The 15,144-nt window shown below is 40.8% G+C and overlaps 1 protein-coding gene across 5 annotated transcripts in view; it reads left to right on the top strand.

Annotated features, from left to right (window-relative positions):
* Positions 1-14,864, top strand: part of MPP4 (MAGUK p55 scaffold protein 4) — a 44,701-nt gene extending 29,837 nt beyond the window's left edge. For 4 of the 5 annotated variants that reach the window (XM_066345894.1, XM_066345896.1, XM_066345895.1 and 1 more), the window contains exons 15-22: positions 197-211; positions 1,358-1,399; positions 3,422-3,583; positions 4,832-4,912; positions 7,626-7,719; positions 8,667-8,775; positions 11,736-11,870; positions 14,336-14,864. In XM_066345894.1, the coding sequence (XP_066201991.1) occupies positions 197-211; positions 1,358-1,399; positions 3,422-3,583; positions 4,832-4,912; positions 7,626-7,719; positions 8,667-8,775; positions 11,736-11,870; positions 14,336-14,527 (830 nt within the window). In that variant the 3' untranslated portion in view covers positions 14,528-14,864. The remainder of the gene's footprint in view (positions 1-196; positions 212-1,357; positions 1,400-3,421; positions 3,584-4,831; positions 4,913-7,625; positions 7,720-8,666; positions 8,776-11,735; positions 11,871-14,335) is intronic. The other variant, XM_066345897.1, reaches the window with a different exon arrangement.
* Positions 14,865-15,144: the final 280 nt, after the last annotated feature.

Raw genomic sequence — 15,144 nt, 5'->3', positions numbered from 1 at the left:
AAAGCTGGTGGTTTATAAGACAGCCGTTATAGAGAGAGACATTTGAATAGAATAAAGACATCGTCTTGCAATTACTAAATAATTTATTCCACACATCTGTCTACTCCATATTGATAGTAAATAAGCTAGAGAGTGCCTTGATCTTCTCAAAGGTTAAACTTTTTTATGTTTTTTTAATGCTTACTCAAATATCCAGAGGAACTTTCAGAAGGTAATTGTTTTTATTTCCTGGGTAAGCCAAATAAAGCTATGCTTAAGATCTTTCAGTGCTTCAAAGTGAATGCTTGACAGAATAAATTTTAAGATACATGATGTTTTAAGGGTGAAGTCAGTGGTGAAATACTCCATTTCATAGAAAATACTTTTAAATAACCAATGAAAGAAATGCAGCTTGATGATTATATTGGTAAGTAAACATTTCCTTTCAAACTTGCTGACATATATCAGTTAGAAAAATGTGCTTACTTACCAGAGATAGGATTGATATTGGTCTGTTTTCCTTATATTTTAAAATGAGTATTTAAAAAAACAACAACAACAAAGTAAAAATATAAGAGAAAAAGATTATATGTATCAGTTCATTCTATGAACAAGTAAATGCTCTTTATGTATTTTTCCAGTGATCACAACAGACTGGGATAAGTGAAGAGTAACATGTGTTAGTAAAAAGCAATTTGAAAATGATATTTTTATTTTATTTTTTTCTGGAATTTATAACAATTTTTCCAAGATTCCAGTGAAAGCAGAGACAGGAGTTTCAGAGCCGCCAGACACAGTCTTCCTCATTTTTGCTTCTCACATTCTTGGACAGTTAGAAATAATTGGCAGCTATAGAGAAAATACTATTAGACAGAAAACCATTTTATAAGGGATAAAATAAAACCCATCTCTAACAAAGAGGTTAATTATAGGACCTGCAGAAACCAATATCTACAAGTTAAAGCCAAAGACAATTTATCTATTTTTTTCAAAAAAATCAGTTTACTTTGAGTATGTTTAAAAATGTACATATACCCAATTTCTATATGTTTTTACAATGACTCAACATCTTTCTTATAAGTTTACATGAGCCAAAAATAAGTTTTTGTTCCCCACTATACTAGAGAGAATATATACAGTTTATTGCTAAGATTCTGAAGAGTGTCTCCATATAGCTTGGTGCACACTATGGGACGGAAAGTGCTTAGGACTTCAGTAAGTTGCTCAGGGCTAACATAGGTATGCTGCCAGCTAGGGCTAACATAGGTATGCTGCCAGCTGAGGAAATAGTGTCACTGAAGATTTGGAGATACTTTCCTGCATCTGTTCTAAGTAAACTTCTCCTCTTCCACTGCTCCTGCCATTCCCTGTGCTGCAGACAAGGAGGAATTTGTTGGCTATGGTCAGAAGTTCTTTATTGGTAGGTATTGATTCCTAAGAGGTAGGTCTCTGTCACTTCCTGAGTTATATTCATACCAGCCTGACATTCTGCTGAAAGCTTGTTTTGCTGATGGACATTTCCAGACTTGTTCATGTTCTGGTTTGATCATTCATCTGGTTTCTACTGGATATTTATTATTTATCAAATATAAATATTTTATTTTCATCCAAACTGTTCCATAACATATTTATCTTACTCTAACTAGACAGATTCTTTACTAACTTAGTTTTTATGGCCACCTTTTCATAATCTGTCAACTGGCCAGAGCTTTCTGCAGGACTAGGGACTGCTCATTAAAAACTGCAGTGGGCTTTCTCCTCTGTGTGACAGTGTGGGACGGCAGGGGCGCAGGGTCTATAAAGTAGAATGTTAGTTCCCAGACCTGGTTGCACATTGGCATCATTGGGGGATTTTAAAAAAATCACTGCACTACCTTTCTGCATCCATTCCAGAAGACTTCACTGTCAAAGCCATAGGTAGGCTGAACAGGGTAGGCATCTGCACAAAGGTGGGGAAGAAGCAGGCGGGGTTGGGCATCAGAGCCGGAGCATCTACACAGGGGAGCAGGGACGATGGCAGCCCGGTGCAGGTTGTCAGAGCCAGAGGAAAGTGCAGAGTGCAGCTGCCGGCCCTTGGGTCGTCACAGCCTCTACAGAGATGCCCTTCTCTTCCAGCTTGGGCTCTGACACTTCCTGCCAGGCTTCTGACACTGTCTGTCCCCACTCTGCACAGTGCTCTTTATTAATACAATAAATAAATGTACTGAGGATAATAAGAGCTGCTTTCCTTTGTTAGAGAAAGGAGTTACACATATGGAAGGAACAGCAGGGGTGGAGTCATGCTATAATGAATCCTATAGTGTTGAATTGGCATCATAGATGTTGGTGTGAACTCACGGTTTTCAACATTCATAGATACAAATATAGATATGTGTGTTTGTTTGTGATATGCATGTATAGTCGCTAGCTCTTCTACTGAGGACCTGGGTATCTATTAGAAAGCCCTGTGGTTCGGGACATAGATTAAGCAGGACTCTAGGAGTTTGGCGATCACAACTAAAATGGCCAACTCTGACACTGTCACACAGTCGTGAGCAAGCACCCAAACTGCCTGTGTCTTAGTGTTTCCATCTGGGGAATGTGAGTGACAAGCCTGCTCCACTGTTTCTCCCTGGCCTGAGTCACTGGCCCCCTCCTTTGGGAGTAGCCCCCTAACTGCTGTCCCCTGAGCCTGTACCTACTCTGCCTACAATTTACACCCCCCCCCCTTCAGCAACCAGAGGAATTCTTCAGACACAATCAGATCATGGCACACCCACCTCTTGACCATCTAATAACTTTGCATCCCCCTTGACCACAGTCCGACCCTGGGCTGAGGCCTGTGTGACCTCCCCAGTTTCCTCTTCAACCCCCTTGCGCTACTTGCCCTACTGCTCACTGCCCACCACTACACAGGCCTCCGGGCTCTATCGCATGCGCTTCAAGCGCACCCTCCGTCTGCAACTTTCAGTGGCTGTTCCCTCAGCCTGGACTGCTCCCCCCCTCCCCATGCCTCTTTAGCTGGCTCCATCGCTTCATCCAGACACCTGCTCACTGTCAGCTTTCCAGACACTTAACCTAACCCCGTACCTGAAGAAGCACCTTATCAACCATCTGCTGATCCTTCTTCTGAGCACTTACTTGCTTTAGTGGTGCTGATTTTTGTCTCTCCTCTTCCATAAAATGTGAATTTCAGGAGGAAATGGGCTTGGCTTACTTGATCACTATATGCCCAGCACGTGGTACAATGCTTGGCACATTATGGGCTCGAGGTGCCACTTGGAGGTAACATCTGGGGCATTTTGCTGTTTTCCTTCAGATTGCTTCCTGTCTTCTAGGGTCAGACAGGACTGTGTTAATTGACACTCTGGGATCTCAGTCAGGGCGTGCTCCACTGGGCTGGAAGTGGGAAGGAATGTCTCCTGCCCTGGGTCTGACGTTCTGTGCACTTCCACCCTCCCAGCTGGTTTCCGCCGCAGCATGCGCCTTTGTCGCAGGAAGTCGTCCCTCAGCCAGCTGCGTGCCAACGTGTACAGCTGCCCCGGCGCGGTGGGTGCCCCTTATGAGGAGGTGGTGAGGTACCAGCGGCGCCCTTCCGACAAGCACCGCCTCATCGTGCTCGTGGGTACGTCCTGCAGGCAGTGCATCTCCGTCCACAGCCAGCCTTCCCTTTCTGATTCAATAGCCTTGCTTTGGGAGTAGTGGTAAAAGTAGAACTCTTTGTGGACTGTCGTACACACCGTTAAAAAGACAAAGCCTGTTTTATATCCCTGTGTTTACAAATAAAACATGGTTGTGTCATGCTTTTATTGTCTACAATGGAATGTGCTACGCTGTAGTGTATTTAAATTTATATAATAGCAGTCTGTTTTGTGATGAAGTTATAACTGAGTTTTATTTGTTTTTACTTTGCTTGTTTAAAATTTTTTTCCTATAAGCGTAGATGAGTGTTCTCTCCCACTGGATCATTAGTGTGTATAAGAAAAAAACATCCTTAAGATCCATTTTTCTAAGATATTGGCAACTACCTCCTTTAGAAAACTGTCAAAAATCTCCTGGGTTGTACTGTTGGTGCTACAGGAAAAGACGAACACAGTGCTTGGTGACCTGCACTTGTGACCACCATCTCCAGATCTCCACCAAGCCAGGCCCTGCAGGGGCGATAACCTCCGTCTTACTGCGTCTTCTCTGTGTAGTCCAGCTGTGACCAAGGCAGGTCCCCTATAGCAAACGACATGCCTTACAGCCAGGATCAGCGACAGAATTTACAGGGCACAGTGCAAAATGAAAGTGCAAAGGTTCCTTCAAAAAACGACAAAAATTCCAGTGCGGCTAAAGAAGAGCATTTAACCCAGTTCAGTATCCTAAGCACACTCCCTGTGTAACTGCCTGGCTTCTGTGCCCGTGAAGTCAGCCCTGCCTCCAGCGGCACATGGGGTCTTGACTCAGTGGCCTGTGAGGAAGTGTTGCCCCTGACTCCTGTCAAGTCACGGGTCTCCTCATTGTGGAGCTGGGTTGTAATATGATACAGACTTCACTTGAAGAAGAAAGGTAGGTTATCTCCTCTAATCTAAAATGAAGCCAGGGAATTCGCACAGGGTCGCACATTAGGAGGAATTTGCTGGGGAAACGGGTTCTGGTGATTCCCCACCTCATTTCTGAATGTTGAAGAAGTGTGGGTTTCTCCACAGGTCACCAGGAAAATTCCCAAGTCTCCTGGGGTTGTTCCAATTCCTGAGACGGAAAGCTAAGTAATTTCCCTAAGAACATTGGCTCTTGGGTTTCTTCAGTAGAAGGACTGAGATGATGCTTTCACCACATAATTATGTTTGTCCACATCTAATGGGTTTTTGTTTGTGACTTTTTGTATTAGGACCTTCCGGTGTTGGAGTGAATGCACTGAGAAGACAACTTATTGAACGTAATCCTCACCATTTTCAAAGTGCTGTGCCGCGTATGTTTAGTTTTTCTTTCATTACAGTTCATGTTTTAGGAAAACTTTCTTTGTGTCTACAGTTGCACTGAGCTCTGTCATCACATCTTTGTTGTGAAAATATAAGACACATGGGATAGTTCTTAAAATTTTTAACTATATTTTAATAGAGGAAAATTATTTACTAACATGTAGCTAAGTAGGTTTTTAGAAGGTGACATTTTGTTTTTGTCTTTGTGTTTTTCTATTTCTTAACAATCATATAAATGACCTTCTAGGAACACTAATATTTAATAATAATAGCTAACAGTCATTCAGTACTCAGTCTTCCTGGCACTGTGCTTGACTCTATTTTTTTATTAAAAATTATAATATATGCACATATAATGTTATATAAATATGATTATAACAAACTTGGAGGGAAGAGCTCACGGAGCTTCCTCTTCTCCTCAAGGTAAGACAGAAGATATTAAGGAAACCCCTTAAAAAGCTTAATATGTGTTTCCTGCAATTTAGGTGTCAAACTATACCTACAAAAATTTAAATAATGATAGCTTAAAGGAACTGACCAGTGGCTGTAGTTTGGGGAGTAGCTGCCCTTTTAGAGTCTGTCAGAGCAAAAGTGTTGTGATGTTTCCCAAGGACTAGATCTGGGTGGAAACGTGGGAGAAAGTCACCTAGGGTTGTCTTAGTTTCTGCCCAAGGGGAAATCTCAGCAGAAAAAGGCCAAAAGCAGAGCCCCAGATGCATCAGAGTGTGGAAGAAATCACAGATGACTAGCTGGAACAGGGCTGGATTTGAGATACTCAGCAGGGGTAGAGCGGTGGTGGTCAGGTTTGCAAAATAACCCAAACATCTTCCAGGAAAGAAAGAGCCAAATGTAAACATCTGCTAAGTGTAAAGGAGCCACTAGCAGCCAGCATCAGTTTAGTGAGAATTTTCCTGCTCTGCTTCCTCTTCTCTCTGTCTGTGCTCTGGCCCTGGAGAGTTAGAGAACTGGGGGAGGAGCAGTGGGAACGCTGTGAAGGGAAGAGGAGTGAATTGATTTCCTTTCCTCACGTCAGGCTCCCTGAATGCGGCAAGCCTGAGCAGGATGTGGGGTGGAGAAGCCTAAAATATAAGTGAAGTTTCATAATTTTAATTAGTATCATACATGGGAATGGAATTTAATTATTCAATTGAGATGGAGTTTTGTCATATAAATAATGGTGGACTTTTTTTTTTTTTTGGACCCAAGATTAATCAGAAGAGTCATGGGAACAGCTAAGTTTTTATCAAGGGACAGGGGAAGATCTTGCTCCACAGAAGGGCAATGACAGACAATGAAAAAAAGTTACTTCATTCAAAGTGAGAAAGTGTTGCTCATATTTTGCCTTTTAAATAGATCGAACAGTTCTAAGTTTAAAATGAATACCTCAGGTCATGCACCAATTCACAGACTTTAACATACTATGTAAAATATAACCCAATGGAAGCCAAGGAGAAGGGGTCATCTTAGGTTTCTATTAACAAATTTACTATCACCTGAGATCTATAAGTGTTTTAGTAGAATTTTTTTAGTATAAAGCTATGGAAGAAGTGGCAGAATTGTAGGAACTCTAAGGATCTGAAGGGAGGCGTGAATAAAGAAAAGAACAAAACAAAAATGACCGCCAGGTAATGTTTGCTTTTAGAGCCTCTTGAATGTCCATAACTCTTTCTATATTTAGAACCTGTTTGAAGCTCCTACTATAGATCAGGTGTTGATCTATTTCATCCTTAAACTTTGTCAAATGCAAGTACACACTTTTTTATGAATAAGAATTTGTTGCAACACAGATGAAAAGACTGGCTTTGCAGCATCTATAGGACACAGAGTTGGAACAGTGCCTCATTAATCTTTGTGTTCTAAGAATCTAGCATGATATCTGAAACATAGACACTCAGCACATGTTAGTTGAATAAATGCATGAGCAGACTATAAATCACTTTTAGGTATTCGGTGAACTCCAATGTTCTATACCAGGTTCTACTTAGGTTGAAGACTCTATAGTTAAAGCGGTCATATGAGCAATTCAGACTGAATTCAGGCTCCACCAATCTTTCCCTTCTAGAGATCCCCAAAACTCATCACCATTTCACTTGTATGTTAATGTATCTGGGCAAGACTGCAGACTGTCTTCGGCTTTCTCCATTTCAAATCTAAGACAATCCGAGGTAGTTGAAAAGATTAGTCTGGGAAGAGTCAGAACACCTATGTTCTTGTTTTCAACTTTGCTTTTCATTAGTCCATGTATATGAGCAAGTTAGTTATACTCTAAAATCTTCAGTTAACTATGGCAATAACATTTTACTAGCTAAGAGTGTGAGAGATGAAATGAGGTCTTGTGAAATGCACTACCTAAACATAAGGTATTGCTGGTATTGCTTGCTACCTGGGAGCCTTAGGCACCTTAGGGCTCATACATAATTCAGTAGTGCTTATTTAGAAGTTAGAGCAGGTGTTCCCTTAGGGCCTTCTTGTCCACACCATGATCATTAAATAAAGGGTTAAAGATGGAATAATTTTTATATGAGAACTGATTTCTTATCATCAATTCAAACTCCATCTTTTTGGTTCTAGCATTTTATTTATTGACCTGTTTATATATTCATTCACTTATTTTGATTGGACATTATCCAAATGCATGTTGATAATAAATAAAAACATTTTTGAAGACTCTAAAATCTTTTTTTTAATTCCCTTTTTTGACAGACACTACTCGTTCCAAAAAGAGTTATGAAATGGATGGACGCGAGTATCACTATGTGTCCAAAGAAACATTTGAAAGCCTCATGAATGGTCATAGGTAAGCTAGACATTCAGAATCTGATTCTCACTTCTGGTTGTTTTACATTCAAAATAGATTCCCTGTTTTTATGCGTTGTCCAAACCTTCTGAGGGAATTTATTTTTGTTTTTCAAGAATTAAACAATAAAATGTAAGTTGATATACTAGTACACCAATCATAGGATTCAGAGAGGGAGCAGAAACACAGTGAAAATTTTAGAGAATTTAGAGAAGCATTAAGTCCTAGAACTCCTAATACTTTTTCCTGTCAAAAATCTTAAGAGATTTGATGGTGACTTTCCATAGTAACAGCAAAAGACAAGTGGATGGTCTTTTTTATTTATTTATTTTTTATTTATTTATTTATTTTTTGTATTTTTCTGAAGCTAGAAACCGGGAGAGACAGACAGACTCCCACATGCCCCCGACTGGGATCCACCCGGCACGCCCACCAGGGGGCGACTCTCTGCCCACCAGCGGGGGATGCTCTGCCCCTCTGGGGCGTAGCTCTACCGCCTGGGGCAGAGGCCAAGGAGCCATCCCCAGGGCCCGGGCCATCTTTGCTCCAATGGAGCCTCGGCTGCAGGAGGGGAAGAGAGAGACAGAGAGGAAGGAGAGGGGGAGGGGTGGAGAAGCAAATGGGCGCTTCTCCTGTGTGCCCTGGCCGGGAATCGAACCTGGGACTTCTACATGCCAGGCCGACGCTCTACCACTGAGCCAACCGGCCAGGGCCAAGTGGATGGTCTTTTGAAAGGACATTTGTTTTTGGGAAGGTGAATTTCAGTGCTCACTGCACCTTTCCAGACTGTTAAAGATACGTTATATATCATACCTCACTACCCCTAATTATTTTTGTGCTAGCAAAGTACAATATTTTTTTTTTCATCCCATTGGAGTTTATCTTCATGTTACTACCAATAATATTTTGTTTGTAGAAAGAGTGTTTTCTTTGTCCCACCCTTGCAGGATGCTCGAGTATGGTGAGTACAAGGGCCACTTCTATGGTACCAGTGTGGATGCCGTGCAAGCGGTTCTCGATGAAGGGAAGATCTGTGTCATGGACTTAGAGCCCCAGGTGAGTTTGCAGTGAAATACTTCATTGTGGGTGAGCCCAGAGGCATGAGCTGTTTCATAGCTTTTTTTTTTTTTGTACTTTTTTTTTCTGAAGCTGGAAAAGGGGAGAGACAGTCAGACAGACTCCCGCATGCGCCCGACCGGGATCCACCCGGCACGCCCACCAGGGGCGACGCTCTGCCCACCAGGGGGCGATGCTCTGCCCCTCCGGGGCGTCGCTCTGCTGTGACCAGAGCCACTCTAGCGCCTGGGGCAGAGGCCAAGGAGCCATCCCCAGCGCCCGGGCCATCTTTGCTCCAATGGAGCCTTGGCTGCGGGAGGGGACGAGAGAGACAGAGAGGAAGGAGGGGGTGGGGGTGGAGAAGCAAATGGGTGCTTCTCCTGTGTGCCCTGGCCGGGAATCGAACCCCGGTCCCCCGCACGCCAGGCCGATGCTCTAGCGCTGAGCCAACCGGCCAGGGCTATTTCGTAGCTTTTAATCCTTCCTCTCATCCTCTCGAATTTACTGACTGACTTCAAGGTCATCTTCTCCCTGGGAAAAGTGATGCTGAAATAAACAGCAATTTCCAATGGTATTTATTCTAATTTTTTTTTGTGTGTCTCAATTCTTTTTTTTTTTAATTTTTTTAATTCATTTTAGAGAGGAGAGAGAAAGGGAGAGAGAGAGAGAAAGAGAGAGGAAAGAGAGAGAGAGAGAGAGAGAAGGTGGGGAGGGGCTGGAAGCATCAACTCCCATATGTGCCTTGACCAGGCAAGCCCAGGGTTTCGAACCGGCAACCTCAGCATTTCCAGGTCGACGCTTTATCCACTGCGCCACCACAGGTCAGGCATGTATCAATTCTTAAAAGATTTTGACGGTGACTTTCCATAGTAACAGCAAAAGACAAATGGATAGTTTTTTGAAAGGACGTTTGTTTTGAAGAAGGTGAATTTCAGTGTGCATGGTATAGAAGGAGGTGTGTGTGTGGGCTCACTACATTGTTCCAGACTGTTAAAGATATGTTATGTTACACGTCACTAACTCTGGTGGCAAAGGAAGGACTTGAAAAGTGTGATGTATTTATAACCTCTGGGACAACTAAATAGCACATGTGGTGTACTGTGAATAAGGGGCCTTTGCAAATGTAGGGGTGTCGTGAGGCACACTCGGAGATGTTGGGACCTTGCTGTCCCACGATGTTGGCCTGGAGCCCACATACCTTGTTTACTGGATCCTTGAGCAGATAGAAAGGTTCTATTTTCAACAGTAGCTTGGGACCCACAACCAGTAATTACAATGTACAAGAGATACTAACCAGAGCCCTTCTTGGCAGCTTTCTAAATTTACCTGCTAAGATCCTCAAGACTAGTACAGGCAAGCTTCTCCAGGTTCCAAGGAACAGAAACTTACTCAAATGAGTTCCGGTCAAGCATGGGTGGGTGTAACCTTTAGAAGCTAGAGAGCTTCAGAAACAGACCCTACCCCTCCCCACCAACCCGCAGCGGGAAAGCCTGAGAGCCCAGGACTATAGATCTGTGTCTGCCAGGTGCCTCTTTCTGGTGGCATGCTGGACCTTGGGCAGGTCCCTGCCCAGTGGGCAGGTGCAGTGCAGGCAGAGTGACAGAGGTAACTAGTTGCTAGCAGAGATTCGAGGCTCTTATTCCCACCAGAACCCCTCAGATCTGAGGCCATGGAGACACTGTCTTCACAGTTACAAGAATACTTTTTAAAGAAAAAGCAAGCATGTTTTATGTTCAAAGGAAAGCATAAGTGATTCTTTGACCCTGTAAAATAAAAATTGTGGAAGTAAAGTCTTCCTTTGACAAGTGTCCTAGGGAGGCAGAAGTAGGAGTAGTGAGTCTTGGCACTGTCAGTGATGGGGCAATGTACGAGGCTGCCCCATACAGAATCAGGAAAAGCACCCTCGAGGCCCAGAGTCCCGTGGTTCTCCAAAAACTGTCTCCACTTGACATAAATTACGTGGTGGTTAGGCATGGAGGATTGGCAGGAGAGTTTTAGCAATTCAGGACTTAAGTGTAGTTTAAATCCCAGTACCTGATGTGTTGCCTTTTGTAATAATTAAATGCCAAAAGGTTTAACTTGACTCCTGGTGTTGATTGTTGCTAGGTTCTTAAATGCTTTGAGTGAATTCACCAGAAATGACAGTGCTGTTTTCGTCTTTCTTGGATTCCTAAGCATTTAAGATTACATGATTGTGGAAAATGTTACTTTAAGTCATAAATAAATGCAAATAAATTGTAATTAAGGTTAGTTTGACCATAAAATATATATGTTCAGTTAAGCAAGTATTAGGTAGTTTTAAGATGATTCTGTCACACTCAGGTAAAGTATTATTGTGGACTTTTAAATAATTACAGAATAAGGTAATCTCAATGATGTATTTTATACTGCTTTTCCCAAAAAACATCTGTGATAAAATTTAAAGCTTCTGTTTTCCGAATTAAAAAGTAAAAATAAAACCAAAACGGAATCTCTTTCTAAAAAAAGAAGAACATACTAAGTGTAGGTTCAGTTTTTATAATCCTTGTATTTTCTTTGCATTTTCTATAGACATTTAAAAATATACCTTGTGTGCTAAAGAGAATTAGAGGACAAAAATTTGTTCTTACTTGGGTCAAAGCTGGTGGTCAGTGTGAAGATGTCAGTAGTATCAATGGCAAGAGCTGGTCCTCCTTGAGAATCTGTCTTTGTCCCTTGAGGTCATATTCTATTCTCATATTTCAATAAGGGTGACATGGCTAGTAAGAGGAAGAGTTAGGATTTGAAGTAACTTTTGATTCTAGAACTCCATCTCTTAATTATTAAAATATTTTTAGAGTTGAGAACTTTGGGCGCATGAGAATCTACTCTGGCTAAAAATAACTTCTAATTTCTGGTTTTAGAAATTTGGAAAATATTCATGATGACTCCAGTAAATCAGGACTTTTGTTTTTAAATATGTACTTAATTTTTCTGTGTAGGGTATTCAAGTGGCTCGAACCCATGAACTGAAGCCCTATGTCATATTTATAAAGCCATCTAATATAAATTCTATGAAACAGTCTCGGAAAAATGCCAAGATCATTACAGACTATTTTGTGGACCTGAAGTTCAAGGTAAGACACAGAAGAAATGGAGAAATGTATTTTTTCCCTAGTCAAAAATTATGGTATTCTTTCCACAGCATCTCTATGTTAAGGAATATTATTTCTGTTTCTAATGAACAATGCTCTTATGACTTATTTTTACTGGACATAATTTATAAATATTAAAATAAAGTTTAGTAACTGCTATAATACTACTCTTATTTTTTCTTCTATTTTGGGTCTGGCTCTATAAAAAGGCCCTCAAACCACAGTTTGCAAAGGCACACAGAAACTGATATTTATATTTAAAATGAATTATTTTATTTACAAAATCATTTGAATATTTACTTTAAAATGCTTTAGTAAATATATCTCATCTGTATCTATATATATATTTCTAGACATAAAAATTTTTGTTAAAGATGATGGTAATAATAGAGAGGCCAAGCCAGGTAGGATTAATCAGTGAACTCTCTCTAAAATAGGGGACTCCCTTGTTTTATATATTTATTTTTCATCAAGTCCACTTTAAATACTTTAAATTATAATATATATTCAGCAAGGTATATAAATCTTCAGTGGACAGCTCAATGAATTTTTACACCCAGATAACCATTGCCTTTGTTAAGATATTACATCCATTTATTTTTGTGCATGTGTGGTAAAAAAAGAAAATAATAATGCAATATACAAGATTTACCATCTTAACCATTTTTAAGTGTATAAGTTCAGTAGTGTTAAGTATATTCACATTATGAAAAATATCTCCAGAACTTCATCGTCTTGCCAAAATGAAATTAATGTGGAATGTGTCACAAATTTGCATGCTCTCTTTACATAGGGGCTATGCTAACCTCCTTATTGTTCCAGTCTTAGCCTATGTACTGCTGAAGTGAGCATGAGGTATCTTTATATTATTCATTATCTTTAGTTTATCTTTTTTTTTTGACAGAGAGAGGGACAGTTAGGGACAGATAGACTGGGAGAGAGATGAGAAGTATTAATTCTTCATTGCAACACCTTAGTTTCTCATTGATTGCTTTCTCATATGTACCTTGACCGGGGGGGGGGGGGCTACAGCAGACTGAGTGTCCTCTTGCTCAAGCCAGCGACCTTGGGTTCAAGCTTGCTCAAACCAGATGAGCCCGTGCTCAAGCTGGAGACCTCAGGGTTTTGAACCTGAGTCCTCCATTCCCAGTCTGATGCTCTATCCACTGCGCCACTGCCTGGTCAGGCTCTATGAGTTTATCTTCATTATTTTTATTCAATGACTACTTTGTGAAGTTCTGATTCTCCAATGTGCATTTCAGACACTGGATTCAGTGGATATAATCTCTGAGTTTGAGTCTATGGGCTTTTAAAATTATGTTCTGATGTTTATGGCTAGCTAAAGAAAGTAACAAAATTGTTTCTGGATCATGAATGTGGACACCTTGTATAGGAGCACTGCCACAAGCTTTCAGCACCTGCGTTTATATGATTGCATCAGCAACAAGTTGTACTATTTTAATTGCTAAGGACAAATAAGAAAATAACAGCATGAATTTAATGCCTTAGTGCCAAGTCAAGGCCAAATGACCTTCATGAATGAACATTTCACAGTAGACAATATTAATAGGTGCATTGAGTCATCAGGAAGAAACTTAGGCATGCCTAATTCAATAGAACCATGTTATACCAACCTCACGTTAAAAGTGAGCATTTTGGCTCTGGTCAGTTGGCTCAGTGGTAGAGCGTCGGCCTGGCGTGCAGAAGTCCCGGGTTCGATTCCCGGCCAGGGCACACAGGAGAAGCGCCCATCTGCTTCTCCACCCCTCCCCCTCTCCTTCCTCTCTGTCTCTCTCTTCCCCTCCTGCAGCTGAGGCTCCCTTGGAGCAAAGGATGGCCCGGGCGCTGGGGATGGCTCCGTGGCCTCTGCCCCAGGTGCTAGAGTGGCTCTGGTCGCGGCAGAGCGACGCCCCCTGGTGGGCATGCCGGGTGAATCCCGGTCGGGCGCATGCGGGAGTCTGACTGCCTCCCCGTTTCCAGCTTCAGAAAAATACAAAAAAAAAAAAAAAAAAAAAAAAAAAAAGTGAGCATTTTGTGTATGCCAAATAATGTCCTTCTTATCAATGACATTCTATTTAAATGTTTATTTGAAATGTATGTATAAATTTTAATTATATTTAAGTGGTAATTTTTTTGGTTTTATGTTGTATATGCTTTGAGAGTTCAAGCGTTTATTATAATGTTGTTATTATAGGATACTTTAAGTCCAAACGGGAAGTTGAGAAGACTGGTCTGTCTACAAACCATTGCTTAATTTTGTAAGACCTTGACAAGGAGACAGTAGTAAGACTAAAGATAGAAACATAAGTTTTGTTGTTTAAAATAGAAGACATTTATTTAACCTAATTTTTTATAGTTTGAAACTGAATGGAAAGCAGAGACTGTGTATTATTTCTACTTGTCTCATTAAAGTTTGTGTTATCTTTATTTTTCTACTTATCACGAAGGATGAAGATCTACAAGAGATGGAGGACTTAGCCCAAAAAATGGAGATGCAATTTGGCCAGTTTTTTGATCATGTGATTGTGAATGACAACTTGCAAGATGCAGGTGTCCAGTTGTTGTCTGCAGTTCAGAGGGCTCAGGAGGAGCCCCAGTGGGTACCAGCAACATGGGTTTCCTCTGATACTGAGTCTTAAGGGTTTATGCTTAATGTTGGAGTTTTAAAATGTTCATCTGTTACAGACCTCTGGAATAATAGCTGCAATCTAATGTATGCAACTTTTGAAGTCCTGCCGCTTATTAATTAATCTCACTTGAAAAAAATATTTGCATTGTATAATTATGCAGCATTATCTACTTGGTTTTTAGAAAATCAAACTGTTTTCCTTTACCTTATATACAGCAATTGGTAGGAATACAAACAAGGTCAACTCACTGAGTATGAGAACCTTTCATAGACTTTATATGGTCTTTGTACAATTCAGATAAGAAAGAGCTTTCCTAAATAAAGTAAGTAGTATTTAACTTCAGAAACGGTGTTTTACCTTGTGAAACTTGTTTTATGAAAATGGCTTTTACAAAAAGTGCCTACTTGACTAACATAGCAAGAAAGATGGGTTAATAGACACAGTTCACATCTAACATCATACCCTCCAGAAACTGCCTCGCCGCCGTCATTTTATACACCAGGCTACAAGGGAAAATTCTTCTGATCAGAGCTGTAGTCATCATTAATTTTCCTAAAAACCATATCTACATTTATGCCTAAATTAGGACAGGGCAATGAATTTTAGTCCTAGAGACCAATATCTGA

The sequence above is a fragment of the Saccopteryx leptura genome, chromosome 7 (genome assembly GCF_036850995.1).
Source record: "Saccopteryx leptura isolate mSacLep1 chromosome 7, mSacLep1_pri_phased_curated, whole genome shotgun sequence".
NCBI lineage: Eukaryota > Metazoa > Chordata > Mammalia > Chiroptera > Emballonuridae > Saccopteryx > Saccopteryx leptura.
Note: the sequence above shows the minus strand (reverse complement) of the source record. Positions and strands in the feature narration are given on the sequence as shown.